Here is an 18,050-nt window from a genome sequence, read left to right on the forward strand (position 1 = left end):
AAATTGATATTTCGTGTACTTACTGAATTAGATACAACCTGAAGCATACCTTAGATTAGTGAACATCCTCTAAACATGATTAAGTTACGGTTAGAAGTGTTAGTTCTGTTCGAGTTGTTCAGGACCCTTTTGATAATTGAAACATTGCGATTTTCTTAAAGTAGTGCTTGTGTGGTAAAATTTATCATTTCAAAGATGTGATTTTCTTGTTCTAACCTAATCAAACTCAAACTGACACAATTTGTAGAGTTTTAATTACGTGACAAAATTAAAAAATTCAAATCACAAGAGAATTGGAATACATAAAGTAAAATAAAAGTCAAGATGACAACACTTAAAAAATGTCATTAACGGGACTGCCAACCTTACATAATGGAAAGTTTCCGTCTACAGTCGCCACAAAAATAACTATAGTTGGGATTCTTCAATATTCACTACGTAAGCTCTTAAAATCAATGGAAATTTGACTTGATAACAGAGTAAGTAAAAACTGCAGTACAACTAAAATTTTTTACCACGAACCATAGAAAACGAATAGAAAAACAAACACTAATATGTCTTAGTTAAAGTTTATTTTTTTTTAATTTTGTAATATTAAAACATATTTGGATATAAAAATTCACATACCAACTAGTTAGAGTAGGTAACTGAACCCTCTAGTCAACATATTTATTAAGCGTTCGAAAATAAATATTTCTTTCTTTTCACTTATTTTATTCAATATACTTTACAAGGTATAACATCGTACATGAAACTTCCTGATAGATTACGTAAAATTAGTTTAACCAAAAAAAAAATAACGAATACAAATAACACTATCTTTATCGTATAAATAACTCTTATGAAGAGTACAATTTTTTTTGCAACAAATTCTCAGTTAACGAAATCCAATGCAGTGTGACACTAACGTAAAACTACAATCCATCGATAAAAAAACGGTTTGAATACTAAGCAAATCTAAAACAGTAAACCTGCTTAAAAACATTAAAAATAAAACATGAAAATAAGAAAAACTTGTTTTTTTTTCTTCCTCTCCTCTACATCCGATCAAGTTTCATGTAGCGTTAAAGGAAACTACAAATCGGATCATATCTTTTCACTTGGATTCGGTTTTATCTGCAACAAAAACAAAATGGTATGAATTAAAATTTCTGGCACCATTGGTAAGATTCATACTGTTAAAACACCAATACAATAACATTATTTGGTCTTTTGAGCATTCACAGGTAGCCGGTACTTATCTGGCCAAAAGACTAGATAATGTAGGAAACAGTGTGTTTCAGAATTGTATTGACGTGCAGATATTCTTATTTTTTAACCGGCACTACGATCCAGGTCATTCTCAACAATCTGTCCTGAGCATGGTGCCTCCAACGTCGAACAACTATCTGGATCAGGTCCCCTTCAACGTTCTACAACCAGTGAAGGCGCGGTCTTCCTCAGTCGCAGGAACTCCATACAAATGGCTCTGCGCGGGTTTCAATCAGAAGGCATCCTCTCCACGTGTCCAAGCCAACATTCAACATTGAGATAAATGCATTGCTGATAGAGGCGATTTTAATTTAATTCACTGTAATCACCAATAATTGGAATTCATGGATTACTTACTATAAAAAAGAATAGTTAAAGACGGTTTTTATCTCTTGTACCGTTCTCTGTTAAGTTTTTCCATGTCTATCCATTCCGGATCGTTGGGATCCTCTTCTCCTTCACCGATCGCAGATTCCGTCGATTCGCTATCGGGCGAATCGAGTTTTGGATCCTCATAGTTGTACACTTCGCGAGTTTCAAAATCCGCCGAATCCTGTGATCTGATGTTCGTTTGGAATTGATGATCTTCTGGCATGTGTTTCAACATCTTTTCGTAAGTTTCTTCGCTAATAGGAAATGTCCGTTTTTCGTAGGGAGGTACCTACAATAATTAATATTCAATATACTACAACTTTTAATGGTAAAACTTTGCAATATTTACTTCAACAATATCCGGTGTAGTAGCCCTAGAATCTTCTTTAGCTTCCCTCTCTTTACCTCCCATACTAAATCTAGATTGGGACATCGTTCGTCTTCTCATAACGGCGATGGATGGTAACTGGGGTAACTGTTGATTTTCGTCTACCCCTCCAACGGATAGAGGAGTAGCTGGAGGAGAAGTCATTGGAGAATCGTGATGATCGGGATTATGTGGTGACATAGGATCGGGCGTGTTACCGCCACTCGATTCAGCTCTACTGTCAGTTCGACGATGATGACGCGCCCTACCGGAACCGGGCGGTAATTTAAGATAACTTAGAAAACGTCTTTTTTCTTCGTATTCGCTACGATCGTGGCGGGCTATCACAGAATCTTCGGTAAGGTCTTCCACCTAAAAATACGTCCAAGTTAAATAGAATGTTCTATTAGATAAACTGATATACTTACGTCGCTATCCGGTTCGGTATCTTTCATAGCGCCATTATTTTTGGTTTCGAATTGTGTTTCATATGTGGGATCTATTATTCTCCATCTAATAGAACAAAAAAGGTCGTTAAAATTTCTTTATACGATTTAGTTATAATAATTCAACAAACAAATCCGCGATATGGGCCGTGAAGCCGGTCCTGTTCGGTTATAGAAACGACAGAAATATATAGATATAGAAAGAAACGACATAGAAAAGTAGCCGGTGAATTTGAATAAATAATTAAGTCTAATGTAAGTGTTTATGAATATTACAATTAAATAATTACTTTGGAGTTAATATTTCTTTGTACTGTAATTTCTCAACTCTAGTAGCGGCCGCAACGCTGTAAGGTATGACTATGTTGTCGATATCGTAGGATTGGAAACGATTACTATTACTTCTTCTGTTGTACCCTGAGATCGAATGCATGTGTAGCAACGGCGATGAACTTGGCGAATCGGCCGAATGTGTTCCACCTTGATTGCTGTTATTATCTGAAAGTAAATATTTAACGTTATGCGGTAGAGATATAAACTATGGTATTGTTATGGCATATTTATATAGTACCTATTGATTCGACTTCTTCATCCATTGCAGAATCTGTTGGATTTGTCATTGACTGGGATGATAGATCTGTCCTGAGGTGTCGTTTATGATGAACTAGAGAAGATGGTCGGCCTGGTTTACGTCCCCTTATTTTATTTCGTATTTCTAAACAAAAAAAAAATGAAATATATAAAAAAATTGATGGTTGTGCTATGGGAGCTTCTATATCACAATTACAGGGCTTTTGGCGCACAAATTTTTCAAAAAGAGGTACTTTAAGGAGAAAACTTGAAAAAAAGGGAATTTAAGGGACCTATAATAAATATCAATAATATATAAATGAGCATTTATATATATATATATATATATATATATATATATATATATATATATATATATATATATATATATATATATATATATATATATATATATATATATATATATATATATATATATAATCCCCTACCAAGTATAAGCCGGGTAAGAAAATACCTGAATTCAAGATATTAAAGTATAACATTTTACATTTACAGTTAATTCATAAAATCTACTAAAATGCTTATGTAGAATTTAAGTTTTCCATATTTTTATGTAGATTATTCAACCTCTTGTTTGATCAAAGGTTTTCTTCTTTTTTTTTAAACAAAAGTTATTGAAATTCAGATTTGCATACCTTGATTCAATTAACAGAATAATTTTAAATGAGTAAGATGAATATTTCAAATTATGTTATTCGAACACAAAAATATTTTGTCAGTTTTTTCTTTAATAAGATTTTTTCATGAAAATGGGTGAATAAATAGTATTTCACATCGAAATGAAACCACTGTGATTGTGTGTCATAATTAGAAATGAAACAAATTAGGAAAAAGGAAACAAACCTATCAAGAAAGTCTGTACAAAAGTACTTATGTAAAAAGAAAAACTCACTCCCTGCTATGTGGACATAAAAAAAACAATTGAATGTGCCACAAAAAGGGGGAAAGTGTCCCATTGAAATATCGAAAGTTTGTATATAATTTAGAATATCATTTACCAATTACTGGAGGGCAGTAGTGGTCTTTATTTCTGCTTCAGATTGAAACTGTATAATATTTTCTTAGGAATTGAAGTCAAGGGTAGTGTACTAACGCATATATTTGTAATGACACAAACAGTAAATGACAATTGTAACCACTGACAGTTTTTTCAGAAAAAAAGTAGCTAAATGTGATAATTTTTACTTCCAATTATACAACTTATGTTCAATTTCATCTGGCAGTCATAAACAAAGGAAAAAAAGTGTTTTGAGCACCATCGTCAAATTAAAAGTATGCGGCAATGTGGTAAATATATTTATAAAAAAATCATACAATCTTTGATGCAAAATTAAAAAAAAGGTCATTTAGGAATCTAAAATAATGAAAGGGATTTTTAGGGACTTCACCAAAAGCCCTGCAATTAGTAATGGAAGATCTTAGGGAAACTATCTTAAGCAAACTTAATAGAAACTTCCCATTCTTTTTCCAATATGTGAATGATTGCTGTACCAAAAAATCAAACTGAAAACATAATAAAAAATTCAATTGTATATTAACTTGTAATTACTGTGACGCTATTTACATAGGGCAGACATCTCAGTAATTAGAAAATAGATTAAAAGATCATCACTATAGATTGTCAGGGACAATATTATATTTTGATAAGACCGAAATTAATTTTATATGAAAAGAGACCTAAAATCAAGAAAAATCATTAAGAGACAGAGATTCGTTGGAAAATTGTTAGGTAGGATAAGGGAAATTTTTTCATAGGAGGAAGGTTTGTTGGAGTTGTGGGGTTGTGCTTGCTGTTCTGGCTGGAAAGGAGGAAAGCTGCGACCATTGGCCGGAAGAAAACGAAAAGAAAGCTCTAGTTAGTAAAAATGGTTCTTTTCTATTTTTTGTAAGTTTTTTTTTAATAAAAAAGTCTAAGAAGTGAAAATAATGATAAATACAAATTGTTCAATATGTTTAAATACTTAAGATTTACAAGATATTACAGATCTCCTCTGCTGGTTAAATGTCTCTGTTGAACTACTGCCCTAAAATGAATAGTTTGTATTATACCCGGCAGTAAAAATAAGTAAACAATGAATTATCACGGTTTGGTTTCTAAAATTTCTAACGAATGAATTAACCTTTTAACTGCTAAGTGCCAACTATGAGTGAATTCAATTAATTGAATCTATTATAAACTTTTATAAAATCAAATTAGTTATTTACCTAAATAAATGAATTTTTCAATAATCTAAATTAGGGAAAATTAGGCACAAGATTTTTATTGTGACATGCCATCCGGCTTGTTACGTTGATCTTCAAACATTTTGGGAATTCAGTTGAGAGCTGCAATTATAGATGATGCCCCAGTTCTTACCATTAATATATGGAAATCAGAATTGTTTTAAATTCATAATTGCTTTTGATCTTTCTGCTTTCTTCGATTAATTTTTTAATAAATTCATATGTTGGTGAAACTATTTTTTTATTGTTCATAGCAATAAATATTAGTTTTTTCACCTTTTTTTATTCACTTTTAACGTCATTTGCAAAATAGCTGGTTGGGTCCAATTTAATATGATTTATTCACCCCATCTAAGTATTATTTATATACTTTAACTGAGGACGAATACCTCTTCTTAAGGAAGAGTCTCCAGCCAGGAATATAATACAGTAGTGTAATAAATAAATTGACTAATAAATGCTCGAGTTTGTGAAGAAATCAATTAGAATGCATTTAAGGACCTATTTTAGTCGATTGTGGCTTGTGTCCGACTTTAGGGGTGGTCTGTAAGCACGAAACATTTGTCTCGACTAGTTATTCCCAAAGTGGTCCAGGTGCACCCCCAGGGGTCTACAATAGGAATGTACTTGAATTTCCATAGTTAAATCTAATTTTTTGATTAGTTGGTAATATGTTGTAAACTAAAACTAGTAATAAGTATTTTAAAAATGGTTTTCGAGGATGTTTGGGAACTACTAGAGCTTCTAAAGTGGGATAAGCACAGTGGGAAATTCTTCCTGGCACGACTATAGAAGGGCGTAGCAGTAAAAAGGTAAAATGTCTTATAAACCATTAGTAGTACTGAAAACAACAGTTACATAGAGCAAATACTGTGTTATAACAATAATATTTTCTAGGTCAAAGCAGTATAGGCGTACAAGAGATATAATTTTCTTCTTTCATTCATTTAATTTCCAATGGTGTCAAATTTGCATATAGAGAGAAATATATTTCAATCAATATAATCAATTCTTCTAACGCCATTATTCACAATATTAACTAGGACTCAAGATTTGGCTTCATTATTTACTTTAAAAATTGTTTTTATAATAAAATATGAAAATTTTTAATTATCAAATATTTTACTCTATTCAAGACTTAAATTCATTTCCGCAGATTTAAACAATTTCTAATAACTTACTTGCAGATAATGCAGACATGGTGCTATTTTTCAATAATCGTCCGTATTTCTTTCGATGCTCCAATTTCTTGGTTCTGTGTTCAGAAGATTTAGACTCATGTCTTTCAGGTTTAGATGAAACCTTCAAGGTCTTCATTCTTGTACTTCTCTGTTGCCACTCCTGGATCTTCATTATAGCTTCTAGATGAATACTTTGAGAAGTATCTACAATAAAAATATCATTTAAAAGATTTAGTTAAGAGCTAAGGTTTTTATTATTTGATTCCACAAAATAACATACAAAAAATTTTCGTAACGCCATCCGTATTCAAGATAAAGGGCGTTAAAGAAAAAAAATATGTTTTGGAAGATGATATATCCAATGAATTTCTTTTTATGTCCGATTCTCTTTATTTACCTTATCGATAAAACGGATACATTTTTAAAAAATTGGGACATTCTAGAGACGAGATCACCTTTTATTAAAACACCCTGTATAGTTATACTTTATAAAAAAATTGAACATTGAATATTATCTGTTTTCTTTATTACGCCAATGTCAATTTTTAACTCGCCTTGTTGAGGTCGGTAAACCCAATTTACACAATTTATATTTTTAGAAAACGGTTCAAATAATGTTCTAACTTTTTTATTTTGATTAGCAAACAGTAACAAGTACAAACATTCACATTAAATAATTGTTCAAGGAGAAAAGAAAACGATGAAATTATTTTTTCATCTTTTGAAACCTGCATATCGGAAAAAATCTAAAAAAAATATAAAATAAAAACGAAAAAAATGGAAATCAGTCGGATTTTCATCATTAAATATTACTTCGTACAATGTTAGGGTATTGTTGAGAATGTGTTCTAAAAAATCATTTTGAGACATCTAGGGCTAGCAAATTAGCTGTTGGATTCAATGTTTCTAAAAATTCTAAATTTTTTACAAGAATGGAAATAGATTTATTAGATGAAATGAAGGCAACATCTTTTATATATTTCAATAAAGGTTTTTCAAATTTTAATACCATTTATTTGAGTCCGATGGCTGTCTATCGACTCTTTCCAATCCTAGATTATTCTGAACCATAATTGAACCTGAATTGTTTTGAACAAGAATGATTTGAACTACTAAAACTAGTCATTTTTTATTGTATATCAACAGTAAAAAAAACCATAAATTTCAATAAACATATGTGAAATGGACAAAAATGACACTAGAGAATGTGTATGTTAAATTCTAAATAATAGCAGGCACTTAAAACTTCTTCACTGTAATTTACAAGCATCGTTTTTCATGTATTTTTAATTAACCACAAAAAGTTTTTATTTAAAAAAAATGGTTATTATACAACAATTATACAATAAATTATTCAAACGAAAAATTTTGATACTGTTTTTTTTTATTTTACAGACTTTAACAATGTTTTTGGTTCGATATAATTATTCACGACACTCAAATCATGATAACTACTTTCACAGGTCAATGACTGATTTTGGTTTGTCATCAATGTAAATGATGCAACATTGTAAATCGCAACAACGTTTAAAACAACGATTTTTATTTTACATCCTGGTAAAAACATTATTATCCGGATTATTAAAAAAAACAGTTTTTCTGTTGTTTTCTTCTTCTTAAATTTAATATTGCATACAGGAAGAGAATCAAAAATCTAATCACTTTTTCCAATGGTAGTACATACAGGGAGAACCAACAAAAATTTATTTAAATTACTAAGTGATGTTAAGGTGTGTATCATGGTACCTACGGTACATTCTATCGATTGATACATACAGGGACACCCTTTAATACTTTAGTTAGAATACCAATTGTTATTAAAATATCATGGTATTTATGGTACCCTCTTTTGATAGGTATATATCATGGAACTAATATTCAAGGGGATAAATATTAGACCAGTAGCATTCTTGTATTTTTTTTAAATTAATTTATGAATCACAACATTGTTATAGTATAATCGATGTTGTTATACATCCTTGTAGATAAACAAATATAATACTTTATATTGATTACATAAACAATCAAGGTTTTATTTATTTTTGTATTATCGAACTTTAAATTGTTTAAAATCTAACCAAATACATTCATATTAAATGTACTCGTATTACGACAAATATTTTTTTAAATGAATTATACATGGTCTCGTATTAGTTAACGCCACTTTAAAAGAAGTTCAGCTGATCAATTCATACAATTTGCTACCTTGGTAGTACTGACATTTTTGATAGAAAGAAAGATTCATTGGATAAATTTGGTATGATAAGAAGGGTTTGTTCGAGTGGGCCCTAATATAAGAATTGCTCCTCTACAGGGATGGGGTTGGGTTTGCTAACTTTTCTGAAAATGGAGGCTAGAAGAAAACTATAGGGAGCTTGCAAGCAAAAACGATTCTTCTCGAATTGTTTTTTTTTTATTTTTGAAAAAATTTTGTGTTATTTTTTTGTTTATTTTAAAGCTGCGGCTGCGTTATTCCCTATTTGGCTGATGAATCGGTTCACCAGGTTGTAGGAAAACCGCAGAATACCTGCAACACCGACGATTTACATTTTTGCAAAAATGTGTATTTTTATACAATGTAACTCAATTTATATTTCTCTATGTGTTTCACTGACTTCCTTTCCTCTATGCCAAATAATAACCGATTTAGAACAAGAAAAAAATTCCATCTGCAGGGGAAAAGGAGAATGTCTCAAGCTCGAATGAGGGTTGTTAAACTGCTCTGATGAGACGTAATAACGTCGAAACCAGTCAATAGTTTTAACCTCTGCTTGCAATTGCGAGCCATTGGGAATGTTCTTTCTTACCACTCAGTTATTCCTACTGTTATCAAATTTGAAGTTACCTCTTCTATCAATTTATTTTTCGGCCTACTTCTTCTTCTAATTCACCCTCCTTCCATTTGTGCTCTCTTAGCATTCTTCACGCATGTCCCAACCACCTGACTCTTTGGGTTTTGACTTAACTTTGACTTTTACCCATTAATAGTTTATTTTTAAGCATTCTGAACCCCAAATGCAAATTAATTTAAAAATTATTATAATATTTATAAATAAAAACTGTAGAATGCAACCTAAAACTGTAGAACTGACTGTTGGATTAATTTTGATAGATATTATTGATTTATTTATTTCTAAAAATCTTCTGAAATCAAGACTATATGCAAAAATTTCATTTGTGTACTCGTTTGTGTAACAAATGAGAAAGGATGAGAAAAATCAAAATAATACACAAATATGTAATGGAACTAAACAGCACCAGAATTATTTATTATTGTCGATAAAAATTATTCATTTTATATAAATTGTTATGTTTTTAAAACTCACCTTCAGGTAGTGAAAAAACAGGATGAAATCCAGGATCGAGTAGCATAACCTTCTCTGCTCTGCTTAGCGTATCTGGTGGATCCCTAGGATAAGTTGGATCTGTTCTCCCTGTACACAATGCACAAGGATTCGTCAACGGAATACATCTACAACGCATATTACTCGGCCTCGCCGCCTTTCTGGATACAGCATGTAGACCTGATATTTGAAGTAGCTTCCTTTTTTTGAATTTCACTAAAGGCCTCGTTCTGGCACATTCATAATCCGCATTCGAAGTATCATCAGTTGGACTGTCCGCAGTTTTAGACGACAAAGAACTACCAGGTAGTTGGCCGAGGTACCCGTTTACAGTTTGCGAAGTAGGTGATGAATGGGGCGGACTGGAACCGCCCAATTGGATGCCGCCCTTATTCATACGGATCTGCTTGTGAAGATCCGTGTGTTGACGGATACGGTATTCCAAATCGGTGATTTGAGCATGTAACCACGTCCATCTGGCGGCTATCATTGCTCGATCCGTTAAATATTTCCATAAAGATCTTTTTTGTCTAAAATAGAAAGTAGTTTTTAGGGAAATATAAAATAAAACATAATATTGCAAATTTATACATGTCATAAGGGAAATTCACCACCAAAACACATAAAGGGTATATATTTCTTGGTAAAAAATCCAATATAATATATTAGGAGAAAGTAGTGGTGGTGTTACTGTTTAAAACTGGCGAACAAAGTACAAACAAAGACAAGTTTGGTTTTGCTCATTTAGTCATGATTTGCACGTTCAGTATTGGTCTTGATAGTATAGCTAACATTACAAATTTGATCATAATATACTCTATAGAAGATTAAATAACAAAAATTATGTTATATGTTACATATTGTTATTTTATCCATTTGATAAAGACTCTCCCTTTATCCCTACAATGCTCCATATGCGAATCTTCCACTGTTTAACCCAGATTTATTTTCTTCGGTACTGTATATAAATAATTGAACCACAAATTACCCCTTTAAATATAATTTTATACATAATTCTGGCAACAATTTAAATATTGGTGTTTTCCTTCTTGATTGTGAATACTTTAATTTTACAAGTATTATATCAAAGTCAAGGTTATTCATTCAACAATAACTTTAATGTGTCATATTATCATCAATTTTTATTATTTTATTATTATTTAAATATTAAACGATATTATAACAAAGCTGTTGAATTGAGGCGAAATCTCAGAATACTGGAATATGGCCTATATTACATCGATATGAAAACTCTTTTTGAGATGTTGACAAAATCTGACCCCAGCAATATTTATGTTCGAGCTATTCAGAACATATGCAGAAAGTCAAAAGGTGTAGTCTAGTTGGGAAATACCATGTCAAAACCATTTTAACATTCCAAAAGGAGCAGTTTATCACCAACAATATTTAAAATATACATTCAAGTAGCTCTAAGTAGTTGGAAAACTAAAATTGCGAGAATGGGACCAAGTTATAACAGCTGGCGACGAAGACGATGCAGTTTATATGCTGAGAAAGTTGGACGAAGAATATGCAAAATGAAGTCTGAACATGAATGTCAAAAACAGAATATCTGGCATAAGGCAGCACACAAGGAGACCCCGAACTGCAAATAAATAGTTTTAGAAAATGTAGACAATTCAAATACCTAGGAAGCATAATTTCGGAAGATGGAACAACAAAAGACAATATAAGAAATAGAGTGCAACAAGGAAAAAAGGTTAAACTAATCCTAAACTCAATGCTGTGGTCAGAAAAAATTTACTCAAACTTAAAAATGACAATATACAAAGTCATAGTGGAAGCTATTTTAACATATGGATGTGAATGCTAGCAACTAACAGATAGACACGAGAAAAATATGGAGGCTGTGGAAATGGACTACTTAAGAAGATCGTGCAAGATAAATGTAATGAAGATATACAACGAAGAACCTGGAAGAAAGTAATTGAACAAAATATGAAAGACAGAGCAGAACAAGTGGCCGAAGAAAGCATTGATATTGATATATATATATATATATATATATATATATATATATATATATATATATATATATATTGTATATTTTCTTAATAATGTATGGTTAATTAACAGTCCCCATTTTATTACATTTTGAATACATATTTATGATTCATTACTATATATTAACCCAACAATTTAATATTTATGATAAATACAATCATATCAGGTGTTGTAATATTCACAGTTATGTTATTTAATACTTTTTGTATTAATTGTTTTGTTCAATAATTTTTTTCAGTACAAATGATTATTTGTTAGTAATATTTTTAGACTTATTGTTGATTAAATATTAATTAATTTGCAAGAATTGATAAAAAGCAGTCATACTAAGGATGAGGTAGTATTTTGAAATTAATATTTCATCGCGGTAATTTTTGGTATAAAAAAAATCTGGGGTATCTAGGACCAATTCTGTATCTGCTTTACACAGCAGATCTCACTACAATAGGCCTAGTTATTCAGCAATGCCAGCATCACACAATCGTGTTGACACTGCCTCCAGATGTCTACAGTACCGCCTTCGACAACTAGATGAATACCTCTCCTTTTCATTTATTCAGCTTATGATGAACAACCGTCCATTACCCGAAAAAGACATGAGCTAAGCCTGAAGTAAACACATATAGCAGACGAGATCACAGTTAATGTAGAGGAAAATATACTGGATGATGGACCGCTCATCCCAATTATCTCTCATGATCAAGGTGCTTATACACAAAATCATAATAAAACCAATATGGTCATATAGAATACAACTCTAAATATTTGTTGGGAATGTACGATTACTAAATAACCATCTATTTCTAAGAGACTTAAAATTTGTTGTTTTTTTAGTTTTAGATTTTAGACACAAATATTTTTTTATATTCATCTATTAAATTTTTTGCATTTTTGTAAATTCTAAGAATAATATCATGTGAAGTAGAAGACTGACTTAAATTCAAGTTATAAATTTATTTAATACCATAATTCATGTTCTAAACCACAAATATCATAATAGAACGTCTATTGCTAAGTCAGTATTTAACAAATATATTTTGAAAAACACAACTTTCTATTATTTTTGTTATTTAGTATCTTAAAAAAATAATGATTAAAAGAAAGCAAAACCAGGTAAAGTCAACTTTCTTTTCTATGACCTCTTATAAAATTGAGTAACCATAAATTATTAATCATTCAGTTATTTACATATAGGTCTATCACCTTCACACAAAAATATACACACCAATAAAAGTATATATGTAATATACAAATGATTGATTAAAATATCTAATAACTCCCAAATTAATTCAAAACAGCAAAAAAATTATTTAAAAAGATTTCTAATTCATATATACACTATAATTGAGTTAAATGATTATGATCTGAATATTCAGAAAGTAATTTGGATCCTGTTTGGAAATAAAACAATGAGTAATAACTATGCAATGGGATCCTTTCTATTTTAATATACCATATAAATAATTATTATGAGCACATAATTGACAGACTAGGGGTTGTACCAGCTGCCTTAAAAGTAAGTTCTTCCACCAGGAGGTATATTAATCAGTAGCCTGGTTCTTGGGAATATGATTGCTATGAAACTCAACTGATTGGAAAATAGGTTTAGAAGTTTGAAGAGACTAAAACAAAATTGAATAAATTAAAATCCAAGCATCCAAGGTCTTCTAGAACGGTCCAAAACATTCTCTTCGTGACAAACCTAACTATCTATTCAGAAGCATGCTGTTGCATTGAACGTTTATAGATCCGCATTATTTCGCATTTTACAAAAAGAATTTGGACTGCAGTGAATTAAGGGAGTTATGTGCAGATGATAGACGACTTCTTCGTGTCTGAACTGTAAAACTTTAATGGTTATAACCTAAGAACATGGTTTCAGCAATTTCACATATGTCCAATAGATCTCTGCTACAATTTCGTGAAATTTTTCCAGGGAAATTGATCTCAAGTAGAGGTGACATAAGGTGAACTCCACGCAGTACTTATTTAACACCTATGGACTTTTTCCTGTGGGGTTATATCAAATCTAAATTCAAACCGACTTCCCTTGCACAATTAAAAGAAAATTCCCATCAAGAAATGGCAGTCATCATGAATGCCAGTGAATACCGTAAGCACAACAGTTTATATTTGGACAATTTTAGTTTTAAAAAACATTTTTTTCAATAGATTCTTTACTTTTCTTAAAATTGTATTTTTAAACATAAACTTTCTTTGAGACAATTTGTAATTTTTAGTTTTTTTATGACATGAAATATAGCTTGTAGTCATTAAAATTTGGTGTAAAATTGATATGTGTTAATAAATCAGTACTTAATATTAATAATTCAACTATTAATATCTATTATACAACAGAATAAAGTTCTAAAGCACAGAAAATTATAACAAATATGTACCAAAAAAAATGAAAACACAAAACTAAATATAATATAAATGAAAGGTTTTTGTATGTAGGTTAATTTGAAACTTCTACCAAAAACAGAGCACAATATTAAAAAAGTCTAAAATGATGGACTATACAGGATAAAATTTTTGCTCTTTCTATGTACAAAAGAAGTCTCTACAAATGTCTATTCCAATTGTGATAAAGACAAAAATATCATCTTAGTGTTAATTTGTGAAATCAGTTGATGATTTGTTAGTTTTTTAAACATCCCAATCTTCATCCGTGAAATCAAAATGTTCTTGACTATCCCAGAAAATTCAGTACTTTCTAACTCTATTAATCCCTTATTTATATTTACTTTTCACATTTTTTCTTTGCTCCTGCATCATAGGTTAGTATATCCGTGTTTTCAGGATAAATGTTTAAATTAGATATTAACAAATTTCCTACATATCTTTTGTTTATACAATTAAGGTTTAATTTGTTTTCCGCTCCTATGTTTACAAATTGTGACTCACACACAGATTTAGACAATCTAAGATTTAAACTTTAGAAAAAACTTCGGACTTCTGGTAACAAAATTTTGGATTTTACACCTTGATATACTACAGAAATGGTTCATGTAATAGAATTCAAATTGATAAATGATATTAATATACAAAGCATGATAAAAAAACATGTTCTGGCTTGTTAGTTTGCTATTATAGCCAATTTAGTGACGTTTGTAGTAGCTCTGGTGAAACTAGGAGCTTGAACAACATATTAACAGTTTTTTTAAGTACCAAAGAAGTTTTAAAAATGCTTTGCAAATGAAGAAGGTCAGTGATACATTGAGTTCTGATTGAGGAAAAAAAAGTTATGCTTCAATCTGTATTGGATTGAGAGATCCCGTTTCTGAAAATCCAAATTTCATTGTCAAAAAGGTAAATGCTTATCTAATTAATGAAAAGTGTTTAAGAGAAAACAATCCACAAGTGATTAGCTGTTCAAAAGCTTGATGGAGTTGTATGAGTATCTGTGAAGAATTTCATAAGATGGTTTGCAAATGAGGACGCTGAGTGATACATAGACTTCTGAATGATGAAGAAAAAAAGTTATGCTTTAATCTGTATTGGAATAAAAGATCCTTTTCCTGCAAATCCAAATTTCATTGTCAAAAAGGTAAATGCTTATCTAATTTATGTAAAATGGCATAAGAGTAAACACTTATATATTATATATAAATTGTTAAATAGTTAATAGTAACAATATTATGAAAATATCTTATCAATATTGTTTTATTTTAAATATATACATTAATTTACATGTTAATCATCAATTATCTTTTGATAAATGTATATATTATATAATAATATTGGTAAAATTAAATAAGTACTTACACACTAAGATACTGTTGGTGTGGATTGTTATAATTTTGCATTTCATCACAGCTTTCTCCTCCTGAGCTACTTTCAGTGGCTTCAGAATCAACTTGCTTCTGAGTTAAGCTAGTTTGAGTTTTCAACTGAGTAGCAACTTTTTGCAGCTCATTTTTTGTATTGGTAGTCCAAGGGGTGATGGTAACTACTCCAGAAGAGCTAGTCCTTGGTACAGGTATTTCAACAGAACCCGATCCAAAATATTTTGGAGTATTTTTTTGTCTAGCAACTGCACTGGCCTGTAACACTGTAGTCATTTCTAATTTTCTCACTAATGTCTTTGCAGAACTATATGATAAGGGTTTGAGTTTATCACCTGGCAAAATGGTTTTATTGAAAACTGACACTGGCTCTTCAAGGGGTTCCTTTGGCTTTTTAAATGAATGATGAACATTTTCAAATACGCCAGCTATTTCACTACTAACATGCTGTCCCAAAAACCTTGATTGTAATTTATAAACTCGCCTCTTTATAAAATCCAATCGCCTCTCTAACTTTGTGTGTTTATTTTGTAAAAGGCTTAAAACTTCTTTAGCTTGAGATTCTTTATGTTTGTCAACGGTATCAAGTTCATCTTGTTGGTCTTCCATACTCATAGTCATTACATCGACATTTTCTAGTAACTCTTTCTCAAAAGATGATAAATTATTAGTTAAATCGGTCCCAGTAATAGGAAAAATATCATCACCTTCTGCATTCAAGTCATTAGAACTATTATTTAATTTATCACTTCCTTCTATTGATTTGATTACCTGCATTATATCTTCTACATTTGTCTCCAAATCTGAGGAAACTGAAAAATTTTGTAATAACTGTTCCATTTCTGAAGGTTTTTTATCTTTGTGGATCATTGAAATGTCTATTCCAGTTTTTTGAAGGCCCATTTTATTATCTTGGTCACCCATAGATGATGGGCTATTCATTATATTATTTGAATTGGTATCCGAGGCACTGTTAGACTTTCTGTGTAAATTATTAAATATCTTTTCTGAATTTAATACAACAGAACTCTTAATTTCATTACTGTCTAAATGAACTTTACCAACATATTCACCACCACTTTTTAAAAAAGCCTGTTTATCTTGCTCTATGAATTTGTTTTTTCTGTAACTATTTACTTGGAAAGTGGGTTCTAGACAGGACTTTGGGGGCAAATCAAAATTCTGTGTTTGAACCGTCTCGGTTAGAGCTGGAGCCATGACCTCCACATGGGGATGCCTCACCGAGGCTGTACGCAATCCCATTCATCCAGTGTTTTTAAATTCAAAATGTATCATGTCAACAACATTAAACCCACAGCTTTTTCATAGAGCTCTTGATCAATATATACGAGCTGAATTCCATGAAATATGACCAATCTTTAAATGCGAAGGAACTAGTCACCGGCTAGTTCCATAACAAAAACACTCCGTACAATTTTCACTAAAATTACTAGTTCGCTATAATGAAACACCTGGAAATTTACGCGGGCACACACGAAATATGCATTTTAAAATTTATTTCCTTTTTCGAATATAACGCATGTTGATTAAAACGGCACACTCCCACGTGACGAATACAAGCTTACGAAACGTTTTATTACGAAGCTTCCTAATAGAGAATACTCATTTAATATTGCACCACTTGAATATGTAATTACGCTAAGCCGTGCACTGTATTTGATTATCACTGTTTCTTGCTTTAAACTTTTTAAATGTACGAATTGATATTTGAAACCACGGGTGGAGTTCTAAACGATAAAAATCACTTTCATATTATATTCAATGAATAACAATGGCGTCCAGGCGACATTCTTTAAAAACAGCGGAACGATGGCATACACAGAACGTAGGAAACTGAGAATGATTTTCGGTGTTGCCATGTGTTTAACCATTACGGGCATTCATATAATTTTCATTTTCCTTTTTTTCATCTTGATAAAATCGGAATTATGTTTTTATTATTAATTATCAAATAAATGTACTAACTGATATATTCAATATGTCCTTGAAGTGATATAAACTTAAAATGTTTAAGCACCTTTCACAATTGTTATGGTTCCATAACTTTATGTTTCCGATATTAATTTTTGAAACTATTATAAATATATAAAGAATCTTTCACCTATTTGATATTACAGTTTTTTAATTTAATTAGTAATTTCGTATTGCATAAAATGTTTATTATAACCATAAATGATATCACAGCATCTGTTGCCTTTCTTTCCTAACACTGCGGCATATTACTCACACTGTTGCCATATCTTTTTTTTTATTATTAAAGCGAATGAATTGACAGAAACATTCTTGTTTCAAATATATTCTCTATATAGAATTTATTATAAATCTTGAGTTTGTTAATAGTTAAAGTTTGTTAACAATAATTATGTTTTTTTTGTCGTCGAAGTGTATAAGCAGGAACCTTTGAATGTAGAGATAATAGAGATAGTATTACAATTACAAAG

The 18,050-nt window shown here is 30.7% G+C and overlaps 1 protein-coding gene across 1 annotated transcript; it reads right to left on the minus strand.

Annotated features, from left to right (window-relative positions):
* Positions 1 to 1,014: 1,014 nt before the first annotated feature.
* Positions 1,015 to 17,450, minus strand: LOC130898117 (KAT8 regulatory NSL complex subunit 1). The gene is made up of 9 exons (XM_057807175.1): positions 15,569 to 17,450; positions 9,758 to 10,305; positions 6,432 to 6,635; positions 3,008 to 3,151; positions 2,727 to 2,934; positions 2,419 to 2,503; positions 1,973 to 2,362; positions 1,609 to 1,912; positions 1,015 to 1,116 (listed from the first exon to the last, which is right to left on the minus strand). The coding sequence occupies exons 1-8, from the start codon at positions 16,849 to 16,851 to the stop codon at positions 1,637 to 1,639; spliced, it is 3,138 nt and encodes a 1,045-aa protein (XP_057663158.1). The 5' UTR covers positions 16,852 to 17,450; the 3' UTR covers positions 1,015 to 1,116; positions 1,609 to 1,636.
* Between the last annotated feature and the right edge of the window lie 600 nt (positions 17,451 to 18,050).

This window comes from Diorhabda carinulata, chromosome 9 (genome assembly GCF_026250575.1).
Source record: "Diorhabda carinulata isolate Delta chromosome 9, icDioCari1.1, whole genome shotgun sequence".
Lineage (NCBI taxonomy): Eukaryota > Metazoa > Arthropoda > Insecta > Coleoptera > Chrysomelidae > Diorhabda > Diorhabda carinulata.

Coding starts and splice junctions, on each gene's coding strand:
- LOC130898117 (XM_057807175.1), bottom strand. CDS start 16,851: ATGGGATTGCGTACAGCCTCGGTGAGGCATCCCCATGTGGAGGTCATG. Junction 2,935..3,007: donor TGAAGAAGTCGAATCAATAG/GTACTATATAAA, acceptor ATTTACTTTCAG/ATAATAACAGCAATCAAGGT. Junction 1,913..1,972: donor CTACACCGGATATTGTTGAA/GTAAATATTGCA, acceptor TAATTATTGTAG/GTACCTCCCTACGAAAAACG.